General features: G+C 52.1%; 1 protein-coding gene across 1 annotated transcript in view; it reads right to left on the reverse strand.

Annotated features, from left to right (window-relative positions):
* Positions 1–27,833, reverse strand: part of LOC115082115 (collagen alpha-1(V) chain-like) — an 82,546-nt gene that overhangs the window by 41,682 nt on the left and 13,031 nt on the right. The window contains 16 exon segments of the mRNA XM_029586378.1: positions 2,254–2,307; positions 4,567–4,620; positions 5,330–5,386; positions 7,330–7,416; positions 8,537–8,611; positions 9,112–9,174; positions 9,656–9,697; positions 10,599–10,658; positions 12,809–12,991; positions 14,632–14,790; positions 16,115–16,375; positions 18,567–18,698; positions 19,376–19,538; positions 20,066–20,103; positions 20,105–20,277; positions 20,481–20,648. Coding sequence (XP_029442238.1) covers positions 2,254–2,307; positions 4,567–4,620; positions 5,330–5,386; positions 7,330–7,416; positions 8,537–8,611; positions 9,112–9,174; positions 9,656–9,697; positions 10,599–10,658; positions 12,809–12,991; positions 14,632–14,790; positions 16,115–16,375; positions 18,567–18,698; positions 19,376–19,538; positions 20,066–20,103; positions 20,105–20,277; positions 20,481–20,648 — 1,769 coding nt within the window.

The raw sequence follows: 27,833 nt of genomic DNA on the forward strand, positions 1-27,833 counted from the left end.
GTCCCGGCTTTGCCCCCCCATCGCCTGCCTGGCGTTGTGGTTCCGAGGGCCTAAAAGGACCCCGCGGGAAGGAGATGAAGAGAGAAAAAGACCACGGCGTGGCAAGGAGGCCTTCCCCCGTGCTCAAAACCAGGGCAGAGCGTTTGTGGCATCTGCTGCCGGGGAGGGGGGTCACACCAGAAGCCTCCAACGGCAGCCACGAGAGGACGTTTTACTTCACCCTCTCAAAGGAGGGGGGCGGCAGGCAAAAAAAAAAAAAAAAAAAGGGAATGGATATTAAGCAGGGAAAGAGGCTTTCCTGATGTCTTTTGTAAGATGGGGAGATGGCCTGGAAGGGCTGGGACTCTGAGTGACATAAAGGAGAGGACCAGATCTGCTTCCTCCTTCTTGGGAATAGGAGGAGGAAGAGGTGGAGAGCTTTGGGGGATGCTCCCTTTTGTCCAAGGCATGGGAACGCCTCACTACTCCACCACAGACGGCTTGGACCCGCTGACCGCCTGAGGGACAATCAGTGGGACAGTCGGAACCACAACGCCATGTCATGCAATGGAGGAAAACTAGAACCGGATCAACCTGTTCAGTCGACCTGGGCGAGCTGGTAAACCCTACCACATTGTGCACACAATGACACACACACACACACACTAGCAAACCCCCCCCCCCCCCCCCCAGTGACATCCCTCCCCCATACACTCAGGGATACAGAGACCAATACAGACGCAAAGTGAGGTACAGAACTCTCCCTGCACCCTCGTGGATACGCACACCAGTACTCACTCACTCACATACCTCACCCGTAAGCCGTGATACATAAAGCATTGAAACACACACACCAGTACACTCACAGCGACACACACACACACACACACACACACCTCTCCCCCGTGCACTCCAAGATCCACGCATCCCTAGGGAAAGAAAGGTCCAGCCCAGCGGCAGCACAGCTCATGTGCAGGCCGGAGATCTGAGTTTTGATTCCTGAGCCCAGATTTATGTATTACAGCCCCCTGCAGGCGGGAGTCTGAGCTATCACATAAGAAAAAATTGCCATGCTGGGTCAGACCGAGGGTCCATCAAGCCCAGCATCCTGTTTCCAACAGTGGCCAAAACCAGGCCACAAGAACCTGGCAATTACCCAAACACCAAGAAGATCCCATGCTACTGATGCCATTAATAGCAGTGGCTATTCCCTAAGTAAAATTGATTAATAGCCATTAATGGACTTCTCCTCCAAGAACTTATGCAAACCTTTTTTGAACCCAGCTACACTAACTGCACTAACCACATCCTCTGGCAACAAATTCCAGCCCTTTACTTCTCTTCAAAAGCCTTGTTATACTTCCCTGTTGTAATGTAACTGTCGCTTTCATTGTTTACTGGTTTATCTGGTTTACCCCCTAGTTTATTGTAAACCGGTACGATAAGACTCTGTCTTGAGCATCGGTATATTAAAAAAAAAAAAAAAAAAGAAGAATTTATTGTGCGTTGAGTGAAAAAGAATTTTCTACGATTAGTCTTAAATGTGCTACTTGCTAACTTCATGGAGTGCTTCCCTAGTGCCAAGACTCACGGTGCAGAGAAAGCCATAGGCTGTGGTCCCTGACCAAGGACTGTCACAGTGATGGCTGGGCTACCTTGGGGGGGGGGCTGGGGAGAGGGTTATATGATGGGGAAACACTCCCCCTCGGTAGTTACAGATGAAGGCGCTATAGTCTGGAAGGAGAGTTTATACCAAGTTGACAAACTTTCCAGGTCAAATTTACAAAATACTGAAAAAAAAACCCCCATCAATACAGACATACAGCAACACCCAGACACTTTCCCAGCAACTCCCAGTGATACACCATGAAAAACACACACACACATACACACACACACAGCTACACCTTGATGCCTCCCTAGTAACTCATACAGTGACACACAGACATGCACAAACACCCAGACGTCTGCCCACTAACTGATAAAGTGATCCACTGTGACGCACATGCACAGTGTCACCGACACCCCCTTCCCAGCCACTCATGCAGCGATAAGACTCGCACGTGCTGAGAGCAGCAGACACGGGCACTTTCAGCAACCGTACACGGGACCACGCAAGTCTGAGGACGGATCCTACTACAGCCTGCAGGGACGGGAACAGGCACCTCCTGGTGCCACACGCAGAGGGGGGCCTCGCGCGGCTCGTGCGAACCGCAGCGTGACCCGTGCAAGCCAACTGGGATCCGGAACATGCAGGCACGTGCACATACTCACCCTCCTGCCGGCCTTCCCCGGGGGGCCAGAGAGACCCTGCGGGCCGCGGGGACCCTGCGGAAGGAAGGAAGGGCGAGATTGGAGAATTCGTGGAAGCTCTTACAACGAAACGGGGAACAGTGACCAGCGTGGGACTGGGAGGGATTGGGGAAGAGCATTGCAGGCCCTCCCCCCCAGCTCGAGGGTCACTGCCCCCCACCTCCTGCCCTAACACCTTGCCCCGCTTCCCTGTCTGACTGACTCGGGTTCTGTCAGACGCTTAGGACATTTCCCGTCACAGCGACATCCGCCAGGGCTGCCTGACCCGTTCCCTGCTCCTCGTTCCCCGCGGGCGCACCCCAAGGGGGAGACTTCTTACGCAGCCAAGAGAGGCACGAGAGCTGCCTGCGCTGTGTTGGGGGAATTCGGGAGGGCGGCCCCCGTGCCTCCGCTCTGGGTAAGCTTTTACCCAAGGTGGACCCCGCGTCGAATTTCAAACAGAAGGTGCGGGCGGGCTTATGCCCCCCCCCCCCCCCCGGTAGGTTTTCCTGCAGGAAACGGGGCACTCGGGCCTGAACCACATCGTCGGCCCTTGCCCTATCCGCAGTCCTGCCCAAAACGCTGCCCCCCACCCCCCTCCCTTCTAAATGCACCTAAAAGAATCTTTTTAGCCCCATTGAGGGAAGGCGGGCCTCGGACGGACCAGTTTTACCCGGGCTTCTAGAATCATCTTGGCCGTGTGTGTAGGGCATGAATACAGTGGTGCATTAGAGATCCCTGACCATGCCCCCATCATGCCACGAGAATAGATGCTCTGTAGGGTACTCGGAGGCTATTCTTTCCATGGAGAGATAACAACTCCTCTGTAAAAGTTCTTTTCTTGTCTATCTTCTTCCTCTCCCCACTTCCATCATCTCAATGATTGCAGACAAATCCTAGAAATTCTCTTTCTCCTCGTTTAGGGCTAAAAAAAAAAAACACCCCCCAAACAAACCCGTGGTTCTTCCAAAAGCGGACTTCCCCGTGCCCCCCCTCCCCTTATTAATTTCAGTATCCGCGTCCAAGAAATGCCATCGATCCCGTTCCACTTTGCTATGCATTTTATCACAAGAGGGTGTTTTATCCAACTCGTCAACGAAACCAATCGGATCTTGCCCCTCGCCATCCCGGATGGGAAGAAAAAAAAAATATATATATATATATATTGTTTATGCACCTCCACCATTTCAAAAAATTCCTTATGGTTTAAGATACATTATCTGTTTGTACTGGTCTCTAAACAGATTTGTATAACTGTTATTGGGGGAGGACTGCACATTGGATTCTCCGGTTAATGAGTCTGAAGTTATGAAGAAAGATGATTTTGGATGGCGAGGAGAATCTGAAATGAGAGCAGAATGGACGGTCTACATGAAAGAAGAGGAGAATGCGGAGTAAGAGCAGTGCAAGATTGGATAGGAGATATTTTAACATTCTCAGAAGGAATTTGGGTGAAAGTTACTTGGGGAGAATGAATACGTTTGTAAGCGCTGATGCTTCTGTTTTTACGATTTATAGCATTTATTTTCTTGGAGGCCATGATGTTGTCGCCTTCTTCGTTGAATTGACTGTGTTGGGTTGGAAAGACCACATGTTCGCATGGTTAACTCGACGCCGGGAGTTGTGCCCATTGCATCGGTTTGTCACTTACCCAAGCCAACGACGATAACGTTGGCTTAGGTGCTCATCACCTAGAGATGATGTCGCTATCACATCATCATCGGGTGCCATCTTCTAATCTATACGAAGGTTGGCAGCCCCAGAGCGCCTTTCTCTCTGTCCTTGGATTTCTCTCTTGGTTTCCCCCATGTTTCCAGTTCTTGACCTTTTTTTTTCTTTTCAATGTCACCATCCCAGACTGGTCTCTCTTTTGCCCCCTATCGTTCTCTCCAGTACTAAATGATCTGCTTGCCATTTACGTACTGTAATTGTAAAATACAAATGCCAACTATGCATTGTTAATTGTATGATTTAACTTGCAGGGCAGGGGCCCAGGGGACAGGGCACTTGAGGTAATCCTGTACAGGTTATTGCGGTTATAATTTTCTTTTGGCTTGAGAAGGTGTCGCACGTTGACGATGTAATTCTCAGCTGCGGGAACCAGAGGCAGCAGGGAGGAACTGAGAAATATTTATCCCACTGCGCCGCTAGCCCACGCTGCCGGCACCTAGGAGGCACCCGAGAGTATCTGGAGCCCCCTAGAAGTGTTTCACCCTTTCTGTACTGTCGGTACAAGAGACGTTATCGTTCTCCGGCTCCGCCTATCACGTGAAATCCATCAGTAAGGTCACTTACCTGAGATCCCAAATCTCCAGCCTCGCCCTTCAGCCCTGTGCTTCCTGGAGGCCCCTGAAACAAGAGGAGAGGGGGGGGGGGGGAGTCAGCGTGAGTCAGCAGGACGCCTCAGCCCCGCGCCGCAGAGGAGATCGCCTCAGACGTACCCACCCCCTGCAGCATGCGGGGACCGGCAGTGAATTAATACTTGGCACCATGAAACAGAGCTGGAGAAACGCTGCACCGCCCCCCATGGACGTTAACCATACAGAAGGATCATGGGTTACACCATCTCGGGGGGGGGGCGCCACAGTGACCCCGGGGATCACAATACCAGCCTGTAGGGAGGGCCTCTTCATAGGGACCGTGGTTACACACCACGGAAAGGAGTAAATTTTCCACCCCTACAGACGTGGACCGTGGTTATAGCCCACAGAAAAGGAACGTGCATAAGACCTGCAGACCAGGCCCACAATCACATGCTGTTCACATGGAACAGGTACCACGGTTACATCCCTTGGACAGGGACCATAGTTATAACTCACGGACGGGGGGGGGGCTGAACAGGGACCACAAAAAATGATCACAATACAGTTACACACCACGAACCACGGGATGCTCCTACACACCACAAATGCAGGACACGGTTAAATCTCATGGTCACGGATACTTGCCACGGACACTCACACACACAAAAAAAAAGACGGCTTTACTTCCTGGGCAAAGTTGCTTGCCACGGACACACAATCTGTAGCCAGAGTTTGTTACTCGTGGCCATACTCACCAGGGGCCCAGAACGTCCAGTGAATCCCATGGGTCCAGGAGGGCCACGCAGGGCCAGCTGAGGAGAGAAAACCAGAAGAACCGAACGCTATCATTCTCCATTTGCTTTTTTTTTTTTAATAACTTTTTCTTGTACGAGGTCTGATACGGATCTGCATCACTACTGATGCCGTGAATCAAGGCGCATGTATATCAGTGAGGTATGCTTAAGGCACACGCCCCGTCACACCCCGCTGCCTCCATCCCAGTGCATATCGAACATCATTCAGAGGTGCACGTGCAAAAAAAAGAACGAAACAATTTACTGAGCACTCTGAGCACGAGTTACAAAAGGAATTAGCTGACTAAGTAAGCAGCTATCTGGCTTGATCCCCAGCTTTGAAAATTGAGCAGCTAAATTTAGATGTCTGGCTTCACTGGGTGGCCTTATTCAGCCACTTTTAAAGTGGATAGGGTCAGAGGCAAAGCACGCGGGCGATTTTGTACATATGGAGTACGACCGAAGCTTCAGAGACCTTTCTCAGTTATAATTTCTCTTTCAGAGCTTGCTCTGATTACATGCATGAGAAAGGGTCCATGTGCCATCCTGAGACCCCGTCCCCCCCCCCCCACCTCCTGCCTCATCCGTGACACACAGAGGCCACCCCCCGCCTCCCTCCGAGCCTGTGACACATCCAGCCCCGCCTCCTGCCTCATCCGTGACACACAGAGGCCCCCCTCCGCCTCCCTCCGAGCCTGTGACACATCCAGCCCCGCCTCCTGCCTCATCCGTGACACACAGAGGCCCCCCTCCGCCTCCCTCCGAGCCTGTGACACATCCAGCCCCGCCTCCTGCCTCATCCGTGACACACAGAGGCCCCCTCCGCCTCCCTCCGAGCCTGTGACACATCCAGCCCCGCCTCCTGCCTCATCCGTGGCGCACAGAGGCCCCCCCGCCTCCCTCTGAGCCTGTGACACATCCAGCCCCGCCTCCTGCCTCATCCGTGACACACATGACACATCCAGCCCCGCCTCCTGCCTCATCCGTGACACACATGACACATCCAGCCCCGCCTCCTGCCTCATTCGTGACACACAGAGGCCACCCCCCGCCTCCCTCCGAGCCTGTGACACATCCAGCCCCGCCTCCTGCCTCATCCGTGACACACATGACACATCCAGCCCCGCCTCCTGCCTCATTCGTGACACACAGAGGCCCCCCCCGCCTCCCTCTGAGCCTGTGACACATCCAGCCCCGCCTCCTGCCTCATCCGTGACACACAGAGGCCCCCCCCCGCCTCCCTCCGAGCCTGTGACACATCCAGCCCCGCCTCCTGCCTCATCCGTGACACACAGAGGCCCCCCCGCCTCCCTCTGAGCCTGTGACACATCCAGCCCCGCCTCCTGCCTCATCCGTGACACACATGACACATCCAGCCCCGCCTCCTGCCTCATTCGTGACACACAGAGGCCCCCCCGCCTCCCTCTGAGCCTGTGACACATCCAGCCCCGCCTCCTGCCTCATCCGTGACACACAGAGGCCCCCCCCCCGCCTCCCTCTGAGCCTGTGACACATCCAGCCCCGCCTCCTGCCTCATCTGTGACGCACAGAGGCCCCCCCGCCTCCCTCCGAGCCTGTGACACATCCAGCCCCGCCTCCTGCCTCATCCGTGACACACATGACACATCCAGCCCCGCCTCCTGCCTCATCCGTGACACACAGAGGCCCCCCCCCCGCCTCCCTCCGAGCCTGTGACACATCCAGCCCCGCCTCCTGCCTCATCCGTGACGCACAGAGGCCCCGCCTCCTTTGTGACATAAGTATCCCCTGCCTCCCGCCACATCTGTGGCACACAGCGGCCCCCCCCCCCCACCCCCCGTAAAGTCAGTGACACACAGCGGCCCCTGCCTACCACCGAGTCTGGGACGCACAGAGACCTCCACCCACCGCTGAATCCATGAGACACAGAGGTCCCCACCTCCCAATGAGTTTCTGTCTCCTGGGGGGGGGGGGGGTCTTACCCTGGCCTGCTGGAGAATAGCCTGTGCTTGGGCCTCCTGAGCAGACACCGCCGGTCCCTTGTCACCTCCGCCGCTCCCAAACCGGAACTGAAAGGAACAAAACCACTACTTTGACATAGACAGTAGTTGGGTTGCTCTTGTGCTGCTGCAGTTTCTAGCAGATATTTGTTTAGGAGGGCGGAAAAATGAAAGCGTACACATTGTCAGCACATTCTTGGCATGTGCGTGTAAGACATACTCGTACCATGGTTTTGTATTTTACGCTGGTAATTATTCAGTAAAAAAGGTTTATACATTCTGTGGCTTAGTAACAAACCGACAGCTTGCGCTATTGCTTACCATTCTGTGGGCAGGAGTTTGTGCGTTTACAGATTTACAGTGTACTTACGTGAAAGTTGATAGCCACAAGGACAGTCCACGTGAATCTGTCTGCTCCTTGCTCAGTAACAAGAGTCTGCATTCCCTTAGAATTGCCAGGGCAAGCCTCAGCAGTTCTAGATCCCTGGAGACTCTCTTTATCATCTCGTATTCCAGGTTATACTATACTACTGGTGGCATTCCATGGGTTCTAGATCAACCATAATCCTCTCAGGTTCTAGGTATCACTACAGACATTCTCCTCTTCAGTTCCAGAATGTCAGGCGCATTGCATTCTTTCAGGGTCTAGATTGCATTATTAGCACCTCTGCAGTTCTACATGCCAGTACCCTCTCAAGTTCTATGTATCACTGTACGAATTATCTATCTCCAGGGGAGTTTTAGGCTTCCGTGACTTGCAGTATCTCACCTCAGGTTCTGGGTTATATCATCAGGGCTATCCCATCAGTTATAGATAGCGATCAGCCCTTCTGTTCTAGGCTTCCATAATCCTATCATAAACACTTTTGTTGCGGCCGGTGCTTCCTTTCCAGTTCACTTTCTGTAAGCCCTGCCATGACTTTCTGGCGAAGCCTAGCATTGATTCCAGATTCCCACAATCCCATTAAACACTCTCTGCTCTCATGTCCCTCCTCTAAAGGCTTCACTCTAATAGTCCTATTAGAAACTCTTCGGGTTCAATCACTGCTGCTTTTAACCTCTTTTCTTCCAGCCCCGCTACGTTCTGCGTTCACCCTTCCCATCCTGCATCGCAGAAGTTCACTCTCACTGTCTTTAATACAAACATTAAAATGGCTGTGTAAAGGTTCTGGAGGTTTCCATCACTCACCGGGAGCATCAGAGAGCTGCCGGGCTGCCCAGGTAAACCGTCGGCACCCGGGAGACCTGGTCGGCCTGGAGGACCCTAGTGAGAAGAGAATATATTAGACGTGATTCTATGGTAAGACGCGCGGGGCATCGGATGCCTCTGTCAGGATGAGCAAACAGTGGTGATACCCTCACCCTCTGCAGCAGCGGCGGACTGGGAGAGGAAAAGGGGTAGGGGGTGGATGCAACCTCTCCCAGCCTTGATCTCCCCCACCCTCCCTCGCAACTCCTCTGCCCTCACCAGAAGGACACCCTCCTCCGCCATGCTCACACAGAGAGAGTTGGCCATTCATTTATTTATTTATTTAAAAATGTTTATATACCGCTTTTACAATTCAAAAGAATTAATCAAAACGGTTTACAACCAAACATACACAATAAATGAACTTGACAAAAATAAAAACAAAATAAAACAATTAAAAGCTAACATAGTGCAGTATATATTCATATCCAGCTATTTTTTTTCAAAAGGATACCGTTCACCATCTCGGCAGACCGAGCAGCAAGTAAAATGGTTTTTTTGTCCCTCAGACTCACCCTCTCACCAGGATCACCGGCAGCTCCTGGAGCTCCCTGGGTACCGGGGGGACCTGGATAACCCTGAAACGATTCAAAACATGAGAAAGGCAGAAAGCGAAGCAGTTACGTAAACCATGATGGGCATTCCAACGGTAAAGAATCTTTCATGGAACAGAAAGTTGATGGGGTAATCATTGAGGTGCCGTCCCTCCACCACCACCCACCCACCCCCCCCCCCACCCCCGCACGGTTCAAACTGCGAGAAAGCTGTAACTGCGCCGGGCGGTTAGCCAGCGGTCAGAGGCCCCCCCGCGCCAGGTTAGCGGGAGTGCCGGCGGTTACGAAACCCGTGCACACGTGTGTGCGCGCGCGCGGCTCGGCGAACGGCTTGCTTTCGGAGAACTGTGCTGTCCCGCGGCCTGGCGCAACGCCTCACGCTACCCAAAGACACGTTTTGTTTTTTTTCCTACTGACGCTCGTGTGTGCGGTTCTTCTCCTCATCGGCGTATGAGGGAATATGGAAAGAAAATTAAACCAGAAAAGAAAATGCAAGAGTACTCACTGCCGGTCCTTCTCTGCCTGGGGGGCCTTCCACCAGCATCCCCTGCAGAACATCGCAAGCAGAGTAAACAGCTGAGTTGCTGCAGGTATGGACAGAGCATGTAAGGGACTCAGACCCCACTGGGACTCAGGGACGCTCAGGCAAGGCTTTTCTGTGGTCCGGCAGGATCCTCCTGCTTTCATTGTATTAACCCCGCCCCCGCCCTCCAGCCCAGGTCATGTGCAGCGAGTGTACTGGACCGAGGGCCACGAACCCGGGTCTTCTTCCAGAGCCGTGAAAACACGGGCCTTAAATTCGGCCACTAGGTGTCGCTGCTCCATGATGACTGGGGATTCCCTCCCCCCCCCCCCCCCCACACCACCACTCCCCTCCAAAGGGGCTGCGAATGCCACCTCCGCAGCAGCACCAGCCCGGGCCGATTGGGGGGGGGGGGGGGAAAACGGAAGGACCAGACCCAAGAACTGAACCCAGGTTCTCTGGATGGCCGTGCGCAGTATTATCGCTGAGCCACCGGGTTGATCCCAGTTGCCAGTGGGAGACCCCAGGACGTTACAGTGGCCAGGGATGCTCAGTCATGGTTTTCATAGCACCAAACCGAAAGCGTCTTTCGGTTCATCTGCAGCAAGAGTTAATGGCGCACAGTGTGGGACATGCAGGCTGGGCTGGTAGAGTATGAGCTCTGGGCGATCGCGTTGTCCTGAACCATCTGGTTTGTTTTTGTCCTCTGAGACCCTCAAAGCATCTGGTTCAGAACAACGCGATCCATATCTAGAGTGGACATTAGCTCCTTGTAGGGCTATTTTCGTGGACGAGTAGAATAAAAGGTGAGTTAGGAGAGGATGACAGGGTCCAGATATGGTTTCACTGGAGGTGGGCGGCCCCCAGTTTATGGGTGGAGTAGACCCCGTTGCTTCTGACCAGCGTACATAAAAAGTCAACTCACAGGCTCCATGACAGCGGGCTCCCCTTTATCTCCTTTCTGTCCTCTCATGCCTCTGGTTGCCTGAGGATAACACACATATAACCGCAAAGAGGGGACTAGTCAGTATACGACCTGGCACAAGAGACTAGCATCCTGCTCGCAGCGCCACCTCACACCCACCCCAAACCACGGATGCTATCTGTGGCTGGAATGAAAGCAGGGTGCCACATTCCCCCCCCCCCCCCCTCACCAGGGGTAGGGTACATAAAATAAGAGGGTGCTTGTCCTGTGCTACATCTGCCCTGCCTCACGCAGTCATGGGGTTGCCAATGGTCCAGCAGGTCTAGGCTCACCACGCTCCCCTGATGGAAGTCGTAAGCCCTCCTCCAGGACTACAGCCCCCTATCTAATGGGCGAGTAAAGATTGTGGGAGGGGTATTTTTAATTTAGTCAACGATAGGAAAAGGAACAAAGCACAACATTTACTTTTGTTGAAAAGTTCAATTTTGACCTCTCTGGTGCATTTTATCAACTTCCCCTCACCTCAGAGGTTCAGGTCTTTATTCCCCATCTCCCCAGCTAGTCCCATTTCTCCTATCATGACTCCAAATTATTAGATTATGACATCTGAATTTGAGGTGCAGGGGACCCATCAAGGTTTTTTCTGTTACTTCTCCACTGAAGTAAGCTAGCCAGGGAGCTGTAAGAAAAGGCCTCTGTACTGAGCTGGGAACACCCCCAACGTCCGGGCTATCCTCAGCCCTACTCCAGGGCCTGCACAGTGCACACATCACCTCCATGATACGTCCAGATTTCAATGGCTTGCTGAAGCTCCGCCATAAGGATACAGGAAGGTCTGTTACCTTCTGGAGCACTGACCCAAAATTGCTCAACTCTTTCAGTGAATCTTACCATGCTTCACTGCTTCTAGCCCTCTGAGGCTAGAGGGCAGAAGGCACAATTTGGGCAACAGTGATTCTCCTAGGCAATAGGGATCAACAACTATATTCCAAGCTTTAGTAGCAGCTAACTAGGGGCCTCATTTATTAAGCATTTTTCCCACATAAACAGAATGGGAGAAAAGCCTTAGTGAATCAGACCCTAGTCTTGTAGAGGATGAAGAAATAACCAAAAATGATGGCATTGTCTGATGGGAAGCTATCCATGTCATAAATCTGATGACACTAAGACAAGTCCCATTTCTTCAAGAGGTTCACAATGACATCATCCAAGATGCCAACAGGCTGTGAATCACAACAGCAATCCCTCCATGTAGAAAAACATTATTCAGCACTGTCACTGGCATCTTGGAGGTTAATTACTACAGCAATCATTAATGAATGCAGGATGCATCACAAAAGCAGGTGATGAGGTCATAACACCCAAGAAGGCATTTGAACCAAATGCATCCTGGAGGTGTTGATGACATCACCCACCAGGATACCATCACCGCAGACAGAGTGGCTATCGCAGCGGGGGCGATGTCACTGATTGCAAGGCCAAATGACCATAAAATGCCATGAGGAAAAGCATAGGACCACGTCAAAACGCCCAGAGGTTATACATCGCCCAGGCAAGGTGCGCCCAAGAGTTATGCATGTAACTCCGAAATTTCCCCTTTCCTCCTCTCCCTGTCTTTCCAGAAGAGGAGCAGGAGAAACGTGGAGATAAGATAAAGGCCCTGGAGTTGTCAGCAGGAAGTGTCACGGTCAGAGAGGAAGCAGACCATGACACAAGACGACTGTCAGAGAAAAGACTATTGGAAGACAAACCTGACCTCAAACAGAAGGAATGGAACTGACAGGTTAAGTGAACACAGACAAATAAAACCCGGTGGATGACACAACAGTGTGGTGACCGCCCCCGAACAGGAGCTGAGGACATAGCACAAGAAAGGAAGGGAACAGACTCAAATTATCAGAAAAGCACGATTCTCACACAAGAAGAGGACATCACACAAAGGGGTGATGACATTGACAGGAAGCGGACTTTCACACAGAGAAAAAACAAAACAAAAAACAATGGCATGAAAGGAAGTGACCAGAACAGAAAATTTACATCACCCAGAAGACTAACCATGAAGTGGGAAAGATAACATTCACAGAAGGTGTGATTTCATGACAATTGTCCCTTCTGAACCTTTTAGGAGGGATCGACAGGGCAATATTTAAATCGTTCTAATTTTTTTCCCAACCCCCCCCCCCCCCCATCCTTCCATGAAGATGACTTACACCTCCATTCTCAGGGGTCTCAGCGGCGAGGGCAGGACCCAGATCCGTGTGCTGAGTGCTTTCATGATAGTCCTTATAGATGTACTCATAATCCTGCCCAGCCGCAGGGCTCTCCTCGCCAGTGATATACTCCTCTGTGAACCCCTCATCGCCTTTAACCACCGGGAGCACACTTGGCTCCTCCTTCCAGGAGAGGAGGAGAGCGGCCAGATGGGAAGAAAAAAAAAAAAAAGAAACAAACCCAGGACAAAGTTAGTGAAAGCTCTGCAGACACTGGCACAGTATTTCATCCCATCCATGGTGTGCCAGGAGACAGGTAACAACGGAGCTGAAAGAGAGAGGCTACAGCGTGCTGTTGTGCTTACTCATCTGTCTCTTGTTTGGTTGATGAATACATTGAAGGGGTGGACAGATGGACTGTTTGCAGGTTGTACTACTGGACAGAGAGATGATGGAGTGAAGGTAATGGAAGGATGGATAGCTATGAGACAGACTGACATGTAAAAGAATGAGGAGATGGCAATACAGCAGGATGAAGTCATAGAACAGTTAATTAATGGAAAGATGAGGCATCATTGGAAGGGTGTCTGATCAGTATGTGTGTGTGAGAGAATTTTGGCCAGACAAGTTCATCTGAGAACAGACAAATTGAAAGCGCCCATGGTTTGGAGAAAAATGCAAGAATAAATGGAAGGAAGATGAATGATCTGATGAATGAACAAGCATGAGAATAGAAAGACTGACTGAGGGATGGCTTGATTGCAGGAGAAACAGGCGGAAGAATGGATTGGAGTGGGGGAATGGATAGGTGAGTGGATGGCTTATGAGAAAATGGATGTACATGTGGGTTAGGGGTGGAATGGGCACAAGAAATTCATATGAAGTTAAACAGATCGAAGATTGGTTGGTTAGATTGATGAGTATTTATGAATGACAATAGGCTAGACTCATGAGAGATGAACGTCTGCCACTGTGTGACCTTCAGCCTTAGCCTACCCAACTATAACTGTGCAACACTAATAAGGACTCTGGGCTAACTGGTGATAGGATGTTATTTTGATGTCACACTGAGCTGTGTTAGTATTCTATGAGCAGATATTATTGTAGGTGTTGAGTTTGGTAAACTGTGTAACCCCCCCTCATGCTCCATTTACATACCGTTAGTGATTATCGCAGGTTTCACATGAGCTATTCTTTACATCGTTACGTGCATCCAGGAGGAAATCTCTATGTGATAACGGGGTTATGGGGAAGCACTTTTTAAGGCGTCATAAGGAGGGGTGGGAAGAAGCCTGGGTGGAGCACGGAAAAGGCTTTGAGTCTTGTAACCTCTTAAGGAAGAAGAGACAAGAAGAACCATGTGTTTAAGTCAAGGATAGAAGGATAACTACTGGGTCTTAAACATTGGCAAGTGCAGGCCCATGGGTAAGGATGCCCCCCTCAGCTAGGTCAACCCAAACAGGCCGATCCGGTCCTTGTTTCACCCCATTGCACGTAGGGAGATGTAGTCTTAGGGGAGTTCAGAAGTACAACTCCATGCATGCCATGGGGAAAAAGACAGGACTGGACCAGCCTTCGCATGTGGATCAGGGTAAGGGGACCACTCTAGCTTTGGGGCTGCTGAAGAGGGTGAGCAGGGAGGGGATGAGAGGAGACCATGGTGTGGATGAAGGATGAGAGAACTCTTAAGAGGGACAGTGCCACACAGGTTCAAGAGTATCAGCTGTCTCCAGGGTCAGTCCAGGAAAAGCCTGCCCTCCCCCCCCCCCCCCACGAGTTTCTACTTCCCACTTGGGGCTTCCCAGTTCACACAATCAAGTTACCTCAGTGATAACCTGAGATGTGGAAGGGTGGGAAGCTGGGACCTCTTGCGCCAGCTCTTCTCCCCAACCTCCATTCACTTCCTCCTCCTCGGGAACCGCTGCATAGCTGGCTTCCTCTTCCACCACCAGCGACCCCTCTGTGGGCAGCAACGCTAGGTCCTGGGGCAGGGAATGCGAGGACAGACGTGCGCGGGATAAGAAGGGGGGTGGGGGGTGGAGGCCAGCGGAAACGGCGGGTTGCAGGAATCAACGCGGGCATGAAAGAGAGAAGAGACAAGCGTTAGTGGTTACATCCCCGCAGCGGGGAAGGCAGAGCTACACGCGACTCATGGCCGATCCTTGTTATCTTCCGGGGAGGGGATAGCGGAGGAATGATAACGGATCGTCCATGAAACATCCCCCCAGAAAGGGGGGGGGGGATGCGAACAACTCTTTCCCCTGTGTGGGGGCGGCACATTCGTGAACGAAAAATCCCAGAAACAGAAACAAAGCCCATCATCCTGGTCTCTCATATCTGCTCGACATGTCCTGAACTCATTTCACTCGTTTTGCCCATGAGCTTAATTTCTTTTGGGAAGGGAAGGCGCTTGATTATCAGGAACCTTTCATCTGGGTCCAAGGCAAACAGTCAGGGGGAAGGGAGATCCATGCAGTAGCGAGGGCGGTGCGCTCTGATTCAGGAAAGGTCATGGAACAGTAGTTCAACGCTCCTCTCTTCGTATGACCTTTTGGGGAGGCGGATTGAGTCACTTTATCTCCCTGTGCCTCAGCTCTAATCCCCAGCTCTGTCACTGACTCTCTGTGCCTCACTTCTAATCCCCGGCTCTGACACTGACTCTCTGTGTGGCCTCAGGATAGCTCACGTTATCTCTCTGTCTCAGCTCTAATTAACGACTGTCACTGACTCTCTATGTGAGATGCTGGGTGAGTTGCTTTCTCTCCCAGTTTCTTGGGCCCCAGTTTGATTTTCCAATATACATAATTTCTTTTTCTTTTTTTTGTGTGTGGGTGTGTACTGGGAAAGCTTATAATTAGACTGTCTGAACTGAATTTAGATGGGTGGGGGGAGATTTCTCCAGTTTTGAATCTATGGGATCAGCCACATAGCCTCTAATATTGAGGTCGCCAATGTGACTAAGTTTATTAGAATCCAATACAAATGCTTCCCCTGCCGGCAGAGGTGTTCAGTAGAACCGCTCAATCAGTGAATACAAAGAAGGTGTTTTGGATCAGGTCAGAGGCGATGGTCATGCCCAGACAGATATGAGAGAGGTCAGCATTCCATTTTGTTTCGTTTCATTTCGTTTCGCTCTGAACGAATCCGTTCTGCTGAATGCGCACAGTGTGGAAAGAGCACGGAGACGGATGCGCGGGGAGAACAGGGGTGAGTAGGATGGATGGAGAGAGAGAGCGCCTCCTCCTGTTGGCTCAGTGTATGGCAGATCTCAGGGGGCTGGATCTGCATACACTGCTCTTGCTCTACCTGCTGGTAGCCGTTGGTTTGCTTCCTCTGTGTGCCGCCGGCACCGGCGGAGGCCTTCTTGAACTGGGTCTTGCCCAGCGAGCTTTTGGTGGCGGGGATGTAGCGCTTGGCAGGCGTCCTGGCCGTGGCTGCGGCCCGGAGGTTGCCGGCCTTGATGTTTTTGCCGTTGCCCTTGGCGTTGGCTTTGATGGCAGCAGGCAGAGGCTTGGCTTTCGGCTTGGCAGGCTCCTTGCGGGATTTCGCTGCATTGGCTTTGGGTTTCTGACAGTACATGGTGGAAAGGCAATGGAGAGACGGAGGGATGGGTGGGGGGGGGGGGGATTGGGGATGGGGGGGTTTGGACAGACACACACATACACAAATGAGATGAGAAAACAACCAAACAAGCATGAACACAATGGATGGTGATGAATGTCGGGGAGAGAAGCGAGGCCCAGGCACGGGTCTACGTTAATGCATCTGGCCACCGATCAAACAAAGAGCCAGCCACCTACGCCCGCCATGGCTACAGAGAAAAATCCCAATCCTCTCTCTTCCCTCATCCGCAGTCCCAAAGCTTTTTTTTATCCAGGGTAAGTGGGGCCGCAGACTGGATGTGAGGGAGATAGGGCTGAACCCACCCAAGCTTTGTAGGGTCTTAATCTAGGGACAATTTTCCTCGAAACATTTCAAAATATTTCCCAAACTCTGCCCAGGAAAAAGCTGCTGCTTCAAACCCGTTCCCCCCCGTCCCCCGCTGGTGGGATAGGCTGGTAAGCATTAAGGTAGAGCCCTGCTGGGGAGCGCCGTCCCCCCGTCAGCCTGAGCAGCGAGGACAAAAGTGACCGACAAGATGGAAGGTGGTGAACGCCAGGGACTGACGGACGGGACACACAGACGGAGAGGTCTCGGAGGTCCACCTCTCAGCCCCCCCCAGGGGCTTTTTTTTTTTTTACCTGCTCGGTCAAGACTCCCTCGGGGGTCTGCACGGCTGGCGCTGCAGTCCCCTCGTCTTTACCGTCATAATAGTAAGGGTAGTCATAGTACTCCAGCTCCTCCTCGGCGTACTGACAAGAGGGCGGCGGAGGCACAGGGGGGAAATATATTAAAGAAATGTAAAAAAGAAGAAACCAAAAAAAAAAAGCAGAGACTGCAGGCCAGAAGATCATGGGGTGGATCCCAGCGAGGCTTCTCACCCATCAATGTCCTCTCTGTCCTCCACCTTTCCCAGCCGCCTCCTCTCTTCTTACCCTTCTCTCTGTACAGTGAGAGCAAATATCAAAGCCCATGGCGCCCACCGGCTACCCCCCAACTGCCCCTCCCCACTTCTGTCTGGCTAGAACAGGATCGTCCCTTTAAATCCAGGACCGCCGGGGGCCCTATGTCCTTCTCCCCAGCTCTCCCCGCACTTTATTCCCCTCCCCTCCCTCCCCCTCTCTTCCCACTGATTCCCACCTCCCCCCCCCCCTTCCCGCCCCCAGCCTGTTTTCACCAATCCCCATCCTAACCCCCTTCTCTTCCCTTCACCCCAAACGCAGAACTGGGGAACCCTCCAGGTGTGAGGCAGAGTCTCAGGGTTTCAGCGACTTCTCTCCATGGACTTCCCGGAGTCTCTGGACCCCATGTCGCCGGAGCGCTTCCCCTGCCTCTCCTCCCCCCCTACCAGAGCCCGGCGGCTCTCGGCTTGCATCCGCGCTTACGCAGGGGCGCTGGTGCTATCAACAGGACCATCAGAGGCCAAAATAAATCCCCACCCTTCCTAACCTCGGGCTGAGTAGCTTGTGTGTCCCTCCCCCCCCCCCACCACCACCACCAAAGCATCTTCCCATTCTCTCTTCCCCATCCTCTCTCCCTCCCCTCAGCTTCCCCCACCATCCTCGCCTCACATGGATAAGCAGCAGACTGAGATCTATTATGTTGTGTAAGGACAGATCTGAGTGAATATTTTCATTAAAAAAACACCTGGGCATCAAAGGCCACAAATACACTTAACTGGAGAGGCAGCGCGCTGAGCCTGCAGGCTGCCCGGCACTTTGTTTTGCCTGCTGGCTACTTATCTGCCTAATCTTGAGCTTTAGTCGCAGTTTCAGCAAAAGCACCCAAGGCGATGTGCAAATAACGCCTGGCAAGCGCCACAAAACATAAAAATGTGCAATATCCACAACAGTGAGGAGAGAGAAGCGAGGATGGGGAGCTTAGGCTGTCTCATCACTACTGAAAGTAAGTGTCCCTGACAAGGAGAGAGCAGGAATCAGGAGTGAACAGGGAGGAGGAGAGTCCCGGGGGGGAGGGCGCCACAGAGATGCAGACTCGCGTGGACTCCGGAAGACACTGCAGGGCGAGAACGTGGGGGGAAAACTTGCAAGGATGCCCGGACGAGCCAGGGGAAGGGCCTGCGTTCGGGTCGGACGCTCGCGCCGTCCCCGCAGAGTGCCCAGGAGAGGGCGGGGGCCGCAGAGGTCCAGATACTCACCTCGTCCTTGCGGTTGGGGTCCTGGGCCTGAAGGGTGTCTCGCAGCGCGGTGTCACAGTCCGGGCTGTAGTGTTCACAGTAATCGTAGGCGGCCTGGGCGTTGGGCGCCATTAGGAGCTGCTGGATGTCACCCTGTGGGGGGGGGGGGGGGAGGAGAATGCAGAGTGTATGACCACCGACTCTGAAAGCAAGACTTAGTGCTTCAGTTCCTTCAGCATGGAAATGCTTCATATGCAGCCACTGCGCCGTCACCGTTAGGCGTTTGACCTCATTTTTAATTGCAGTGCGTCGGATCCTGAGTTCGTGATCATTATTATGAAATGTATATTTCTTTTATCAGTAAAATTTTGCTTACCAAAAAAGAAAAAAAAAAGGCTGAGAAAATAGGCTGATGATAGCGTGAAAACTTTCCTGAGGATGGAAAGCTGTCTCTCACCTGAGAGTCCTCCCCGCTCCATAGACTTAAAGCTGTCTCTCACCTGTGAGACCTCCCATTGTATGGACTTATAACTCTCTCCCACCTGCAAGACCTCCCCATTCTATAAATGGAAAGCTGTCTCCCCACCTGCGAGACTTCCCCGCTCTGTAGACTCAAAGCTGTTTCTCACCTCCGAGACCACCTCATTCTATAAATGGAAAGCTGTCTCTTACCTGTAAGCCCATTCTATAGGCGTCTAACTCTCTCCCCACCTGTGAGACCTCCCTATTCTGTAGATGGAAAGCTGTCTCTCACCTGCGAGACGTCCTTGCTCTATGGTTGTAAAGGTGTTGGCTCACCTGAAAGGCCTCCTCATTCTACGCCGGCTCACCTGGAAGACCGCCTCGTCCAGGATGCGCTTTCCGAAGAGGGTGATCCCCTTGGTGCTGACGACGGGGTTGTTGCTGCGTAACAGAGGCTTGGTGGCTTTCTTCTTACAGTCCAGGATCAGGGTGACCGTCTTCTTCTGCACGCTGATGGCGATCCGATGCCACCTGAGGAGAGAGTGCACAGGCGTTGGGACACAAGAGACAGGCAGGGGGCACGGGCCAACAATGAGACAGGAGGCGCGGCGCGGGGAGGCAAACACCGTTGCATGCATAGAGGTAGCGATAGACGGACAGATGGATATAGACAGGTGTTGATGAATGCGGTAAAAAAATTGGCTTTTAACCACATAAATCCAGCGGTTGAAAACAACTCCCCGCTAGCCAACTAAATCTGTGCAGGCAAAATCACTGCCAGTTCAAAAAAAGACCAAGGCATACCCTTCCAATTTAGCGGGTTAGCAGGATATTGAAGCACCAGCCGGTTAAATTGTAGCAGACAGCTCCATCCCTATAAATGGCTGCCCTGAATCCAACCTCATGAGTTTTATGCGCGTAACCTTGTCCGCTCTGCTGCTGCTGATTGTGGACCTCTCGGCCAACAAGAGGCAGCGCCAGAGCGCCAGGAAATGACAGGCGGTAAGAGAGAGAGAGGATGCAGAGAGAGAGAGAGAGAGAGAATGGATGCTACTCACTTGCCGTCGGCGAGGTTGATGCCTCTGAACAGTGGGGTAATCCTCGGGGGCCGGCTTCCCGGCCTGGTCCTCGTACAGGAAGATGGGGGAGCGCCCCAGCTCTACGCCGAGCTGCTGGACCCCGTGCTCATTGTAGAGGGACAGGAGGAAAGCTTGGGTGCCAGCCTTGGCCTTCACCAGGGTCATGATGGAGAAATCTTCTGGGAATTTGCCTGCTCCGTGAGAAAAGAATGCGCACATGAATTGGGTTCTTGGAGAGACGGGGCTGGAAAAGAGTCCTAGGGCGGGTTCATCTACAAAGGAATCTCAATGATTGTTTGTTTGCCCAATCAGACAATTGTACCTAGACGAGATCTCTGGATCCCTTGCCCTTCAGCAAAGGACCTGTCTGTTGACCCCCCCTTCCCCACAGTACCTGGGAAGAGCTGCTTGCTGGGGGCGCTGATCTGCGCTGGCTTGGATATCCTGTAGGCCACGTCGGCACCGGCTCCGGACCGCCTGCTGGGGCAGAACCCCGTGGTCTTTTTCACCCCTTCCGGTTGTGTGTGTAACTGTAGCACCCTGAGTACGTCCACGGGTTCAGCTGTGAGGGGTGGGGAGGGCATAGAGGAAGAGAAGAATTGAGGAGAGGGCAGTGCATCTCTCATCTGCACACAGACAGGCATACACAGGGAGACAAAGCAGATCTGTGTTCTACGTTCTATTTTCTGTGCTCTGTGCTCTACGTTCTATTTTCTGTGCTCTGTGCTCTATGTTCTGTGTTCTACGTTCTATTTTCTGTGCTCTGTGCTCTATGTTCTGTGTTCTACGTTCTATTTTCTCTGTTCTGTGACATATTTTCTATGCTTTATGATACATGAAGGTTCTGTAGAACAGAATTGTCGTTGGTGCTGTGTTGATGTCAGAAGGCCTATACACAGGAGGGCACAACAAGGCGGCACGGCTCATCCACTGGAAAACACTATAATAACGTGACAAAACGCCGGCATCACGACCCTGAGAGAAGTGCAGGCAATGAAGAAGTTGTGATCACCAGCGACATTTCCCTTTCAGTCGATAAAGAGCTCGATGCATGTAAACCGAGCACAGTGGTAGCGGAGGAAAAACAAAAATCCACAAGAACGGGACCTGCTGAACAGAAGTGTCAGTGCCAAGCGACTGTTCCGTACAACGTATGGAGAGAGAGAGAGAGAAGATCGGAGAGCAAGGAAACGTGGCAGAAAGATACAGAAATAATCCCAGTTGTTTCGGCACCACCAACCTGATTAAAAAAGAACCTCCACGCGCACCTTCACACGTTACCCCCCTACAACACTACTTGCACCCTTGTGAGCTGCAGGAGGCGGCTCTCTTCGGCACGATGCAGAGGCCCCCCAGCAGTAAATCTGAGAGGTTGAGGTCACACTCAGCATACCCTGGCTTACGAGCGAGGCTCATTCCTGTCATGGTATGTGGAGAATGAACCCATTTGGAAGAAGGATAAAGTTACAGTCCCACTAAAAGCAGAGAAGCGTGGGAGTGGCGGTTCTTGTAGACCTGGCCGTCTCGACCCGACCAGCGTGAAACTTGGCAGTGGCAGCTACCACACCACACTCTCAAATCACACCAAAGCACTACATCGACCTTCCTTCCCCCTCGTTTTGCCTGTGGTAGGAGGTCACAGACAGACAGATAGTGGGACGCAGTCTTTCCAAAAGGTGTTCTTGCTACACGTCATGCAAGAACGCCTAAAAGCTACTTCATGAGAAACGGGGGAGATCCCTGCAGAGAAATTTCACACTAGCACTTCATGTCATGCCCGCAGAACAAATGTTGAATAAGTGATCCCAAATTAGAAACCAATTCATGCAGACAAAAACTGAACTGGAAACTCCAAGAAACTGGACTTCCTATGCAGTGCAACAGCGGAGAAATAGAAACAGGAATGCAAAATACAAAGAGATGCACATGTGATTCCCACTGTAAGTTCTCCTGTGAGGGATCTGGGTATGCTCAAGGAAGGCACGACCTTGAACATCCTTGTGCCAGGTCTAAAGGAAGATCGCCGGCGATGCGCTCAGCAAATTCAGGGAGCTCTCAAACGCTCAGCACAGATTTGTGAGAACCGTGTACACTTCCAGTGGGCCTGCAAATAAAAGTCAGACCAGTTTGGATCCACAGTTTTGGCGTTGTCAGCCTTTATTCTGGGTCTTGACTGAAGTAAAACCATGCTGCCTAGCCTTGCCGATTTTCAAAAATTAAAAAAAAAAACCCAGCTCTCCTGGGCACACTGCCTTTCAGACCCCAGCCCACGGATCTCGGACCAGCCGCTACTTCTGAAAGAACAGGGAAGGAGGAAGGGAGCGCAGCGGGGGGAGGGGGGGGGGGAGTGGTGGTGTTTGCCAGGGCACCTGTTGCTGGTTCATAGGGCTTCCTGGAACTGGCCGGGTCAGCCCAAATACCAGCTGGCTGTCCACCCCGGCGCTGCCGCACGGAGCTGTCAGCCGCCATCCCCTGCACCAGCTGACCGACCGCAGACCATTCAGGGCCTTCCCCCTGATCGCCAGTTACGCAAAGATTTCCCATCAGAGGAGGAGAGCGAGAGGCACCCCCTGATTCTGGGGGGAAGGAGGAGAGACTGCAGCCAGAGCTGCAAAATGTGTCATATCCTGAACCGTGATCTGACCCGGGAATCGTTCTCGTTACTGCCCTCTCTGTCCTTTGTAACTTTTTTTTTATACCATTAAATACTTTTTCTTGCTACGTGGGACGGGCAGAAGTGAGGGAGAAAGCCAGAGATCAGCATCAGCGAGGAAGTTTGGGGGCACCGCATCCTCATCTTTCTCTTATTCCTTTTCTCTGTCTTATATATTTTTTTTTAAACACCTTGTTACCTCGGCCACGGATGTACAGATTGTGACGGCATGAAAGTTTCTTGAATCGGAGAGAAAGAGAGAGACACACACAGCGAGGGAGACACTTGGGCGGCAAATATCTCATCTGTCCACGGAGTCAGGGAGAAAGACAGAGGCGCATAGGAGGAGAGGAGCAGGCACCTCCTCATCCACACTGAGCCAGAAGCAGGAAGAGAAGGCTGCCAGAAGCGGAGAACTCTGTTCCAGACGATGTCTCACCAGCGGTCGGTAACCCACACACTCCCCGACCACTGCCCCCTGAGTGTGTCTCTAGCTGCGCACACTCCATCGTGGAAGGAGAGGGGGTGACAGGTGTTATTGCGCTTACAGCCTGGGTCTGGGGAAGCCATCAGGGTTAGGTGGGTGGACTCCGCAGCTCCCACACTCCCCCCCCCTCCCCTCGTCCGCCAACTGCATCTCTGCAGACCACCCAGGGGCCAGAGAAATCAGAACAAAAACACCGAGCAAAGTCTGTTTCTCCATGAAAGGAGACAGCCTGAGAGAGCAGCGTTTGCCAAGACACCTGACCCTGGAATGGGAGATGTCTGGATCAGTTGAATTCAACAATGGATAAAAAGTAACATAAAAGGAAAACCTGCAAAAACAAATAACATTGTTTGGAAAGATGGAAAGTGCACATCCAGCTATCAGCAGCAGCATGTGATGACAGAGAGTGAGGGAAGGGAGGTGGAAGCAAAGGCTGTGGAGAGGGGAGGTAGGAGAGGTGGAGGTGAAAAAGAGAGGCTGTGGAGAGAGGGAGGGAGTGAAGTAACTTGGGAAGGAGAGGTTGTGATAAAGAAGGGAGGTGAGATTGTGGAGGAGAGGTGACAAAGAGGAGATGTGGAGGCTGGGGGGGGGCAGAGAAGCGTAAAAGGCAATGTTATTCTTTTTTTTTTTTTTTTTCAGCCAATGCACATATCATCTGCTCAGCGGCCACCAGATGGTGCCATTGTTCCATGGATGGGACAAGGACCTGATGCCTCCTGTAGAAAAGTTTAGGAGACCTTGTTTTCCAGATGTCAGACGGGACAGGAGGTTAGGTGGAAAGCTCCATTACAATGGTGTCTCTGCTCATGCTGCTCCAATAAAAGCTATCACGGACCGCAGACAGTCCAGGAGCGATAGAGCTTGGCAGAGCGCTGCAGACTGTGGGGGGAAAACCTGAACTGGTTTAAAAAAATACAGGAAACCAGCTCACATCTTCCCTGTTTTTCTTTCTTCAAAACCTCTATTAAAAAATACATATTTCTATGTATCTATATATAAACCTGGAGTCCTGTGACACAAAAGGAAAGAAACACTGCCAGGTGATGTAATAGCTGGGATCAGAGCAGCAGTGCAGGAAGAACCATAAGGCAGCCCTGGAGAGCCTCCAGACTCAAAGACCAGAGAATGGAGACCGAGGCTTAAAATCAATGCCACAGGACAAATTGCAGTCTTCAAAGAACCTCAGGGACGGATTTAGGATTTTGCCACCCCTGGGCGTTTTTTGGTGCTTTCACCGCAGGAGGGCTGCTCCCTGCATGAATGAGCTGGAAGCCAGCCTGCTGCCCTGAAATGTTTTATCACTTAGGGTACGGGGCATAGCAGGCGACCTGTTGACCAAGTCCAGGGCTGGTCAGGCCGAAGCCATTCGTGCACCCAGAATGAAGCCAGCCTCCACGGGGGGGGGGGGGGGGGGGGGGGTGTGGCAGACGCGCGACCCGGGGCTTCAGGGAAAGACGCTTAACTTGGTTTGCCAGGCTTAACTTGGTTCAGCCCGGCAACGCACTGCTGTGGCATGCACGCGGCCGATGGGATGGGCTGTGCCCGAGCAGCTCAGGCACCTGGGAGCCGCGCCTCGGCGGCAGCAAAGGGAGCATGTCCCATCATGGCCAGGCCACGGGCAACGAGAGGAATAGGGCTGGGCCTGCAGATTCCCTGCGGCCCCAGCTGGTGCAGCCGAGGCACAGATCACCAGCTCCGGATTCCACAGAGCGGTGACACCCAGCGGAATAACTGGCATCTCTGAAACACTAAAGAAAAAATTGCAAAACACAGACCAACTCTCAAAAACACAAGGCAGCCAGGGGTAGGAGTAGTGAAAACCGAGAAAGGGCACAGCGTGGGACCAGGGTGACGGCCAAGCAATTGGAAATGTCACATTAAGAGAGCGATTTTGAAAACCATACACCCAAGTAAATAGCAATTTACCTGAGCAACGTGCTTGGTCTCCTCTGCCTGCCTTAAATTACATACATGAGGTGGTAAAGGCGAGGACGGTATCGGAATTCAAAAGAGCACGGGACAAGCACAGAGGATCTCCAAGGGACAGGAAGGGGCTAGAAAGCTGAGCAGGAGGCGTGGACGGGCCCGTACATTTTTTTTATCTGCTCTCGTGCTTTCAGCCAAGTTAAAAAGAGCTGGGGGCGTGTTAATGTGTAAAACAGCGCATGCACACACACACGCGGGATCTTCAAATGCGCGCACTCAATTTAACCCCTCCCCCGTACTCCGCCATCTGCACAAAGGTGCACGGCAGAAGCTTTTAGTGCGGGTAGTTTGCGGCTACTAATTCTGAAAGGGAACTGGCGCGCTCACGTGCATTGTAAGTAGCAGGGGCTATTCAAAGTTACCCCCTATAAATCCACTGGTACTTTCCATGGCACGGCACAGCACGGCATACCATAACTCTGCTATCACCTTCCATGGCACGCTACACCATAAAGACATTCCCTGTGCTTGCAGCCCTCCTCAGACCTGCTCACCCCACTAATACACTCACTGTCTTTCCCCCTCACAGGCTCATGCATTAACACACACACAGACACGCACACACTCGCAGCTGGTCACTCACAATTCCTCACTCATTCACAATCTCACAGACTCGCGCATTAACATGCACACATGCAGCTGGTCACTCACAATTCCTCACTCATTCACAATCTCACAGACTCACGCATTAACATGCACACATGCAGCTGGTCACTCACAATTCCTCACTCATTCACAATCTCACAGACTCACGCATTAACATGCTCACATGCAGCTGGTCACTCACAATTCCTCACTCATTCACAGTCTCACAGACTCGCGCATTAACACGCACACATGCAGCTGGTCACTCACAATTCCTCACTCATTCACAATCTCAAAGACTCACGCATTAACATGCACACATGCAGCTGGTCACTCACAATTCCTCACTCACTCACAATCTCAAAGACTCACGCATTAACACGCACACATGCAGCTGGTCACAATTCCTCACTCATTCACAATCTCACAGACTCACACATTAACACGCACACATGCAGCTGGTCACTCACAATTCCAAAGTCATTCACAATCTCAAAGACTCGCGCATTAACACGCACTCATGAGGCTGGTCACTCACAAGTTCACACTCATTCGCAATCTTACAGACTCACGCATTAACATGCACACATGCAGCTGGTCACTAACAATTCCAAAGTCATTCACAATCTCACAGACTCATGCATTAACACACACACACACACAAATGCAGCTGGTCGCTCACAACTCCACACTCATTCACAATCTCACAGACTCACGCATTAATATGCACACATGCAGCTGGTCACTCACAATTCCACACTCATTCACAATCTCACAGACTCACGCATTAATATGCACACATGCAGCTGGTCACTCACAATTCCACACTCATTCACAATCTCACAGACTCACGCATTAATATGCACACATGCAGCTGGTCACTCACAATTCCACACTCATTCACAATCTCACAGACTCACGCATTAACATGCACACATGCAGCTGGTCACTCACAATTCCACACTCATTCACAATCTCACAGACTCAAGCATTAACACACACACACACACACGCAAATGCAGCTGGTCACTCACAACTCCACACTCATTCACAATCTCACAGACTCACGCATTAACATGCACACATGCAGCTGGTCACTCACAATTCCTCACTCATTCACAATCTCACAGACTCACGCATTAACACGCACTCATGCAGCTGGTCACTCACAATTCCTCACTCATTCACAATCTCACAGACTCGCGCATTAACACGCACTCATGCAGCTGATCACTCTCTGGACCTTGTCCTCTTCCAGTCTCCTGTTTGGCCTTCGTGTGCTCTCAGTCCCCGCAGTGACTCCACCCCTCTCTTCCCACCAAGGCCTCTCATGTGAGAAGGGGGGCGGAGTCACTGCAGGGAATGCGAGCACATGGAGGGCTCACAGGTCCCATGCTTCCTTACGTCTCGCTGCTAAGGAAAGCTGAGTGGGACGTATCTGCGATCTAGGGGAGGGCATGAGCCACCTTCTGCAGGATTGCCAGCGCTTACATTGCTGGTTTTACGTTCTTGTCAGGCCCCGTGCTCAGTTAAATCTCACTTCCGCCGCTTTTTCCTAGGGGCCAGTGCTAGGGAGAGCTGAGGTAAAGGGACCTGGGAGCAGCTGAGGTCCGAGACAGCTAAAGGTCCAAGACAGCGAGCACAGAGGAGAGAAGATACAAGAGTTGAGGTCCAGGGAAGGTAAGGAGGAAGTGACTGTTTTTTGTTTTTTTTTGTTAGGGATAGAGTTGGCAACCCTGCTGGGGGAGCGGGAGGGGAAGAGGGACAGTAAGTTGTGGGGGAGAGAAGTTCTGTGGGGAGGGAGGAGAGTGCCTGGCAGTTAAAAAAAAAAACATTGAAAATTTGGCGACTCTAAGTGGAAGTATTGAGGGACAGAGCAGACTAGGGAAGAAAGATGGTGATGGAGAAAGAAGTCGTGAGGAAGGGTGGGGCCAGGGAGAGAGAGAGGGGAGGAGGGGATGCAGAGAGAAAGACTCCCATTTACTATTCAGTCCCTTGGAAAAACAGATCCTGAACCCGCCCAGCACAAGGCTGTG

The sequence above is a fragment of the Rhinatrema bivittatum genome, unplaced genomic scaffold, assembly GCF_901001135.1.
Source record: "Rhinatrema bivittatum unplaced genomic scaffold, aRhiBiv1.1, whole genome shotgun sequence".
Lineage (NCBI taxonomy): Eukaryota > Metazoa > Chordata > Amphibia > Gymnophiona > Rhinatrematidae > Rhinatrema > Rhinatrema bivittatum.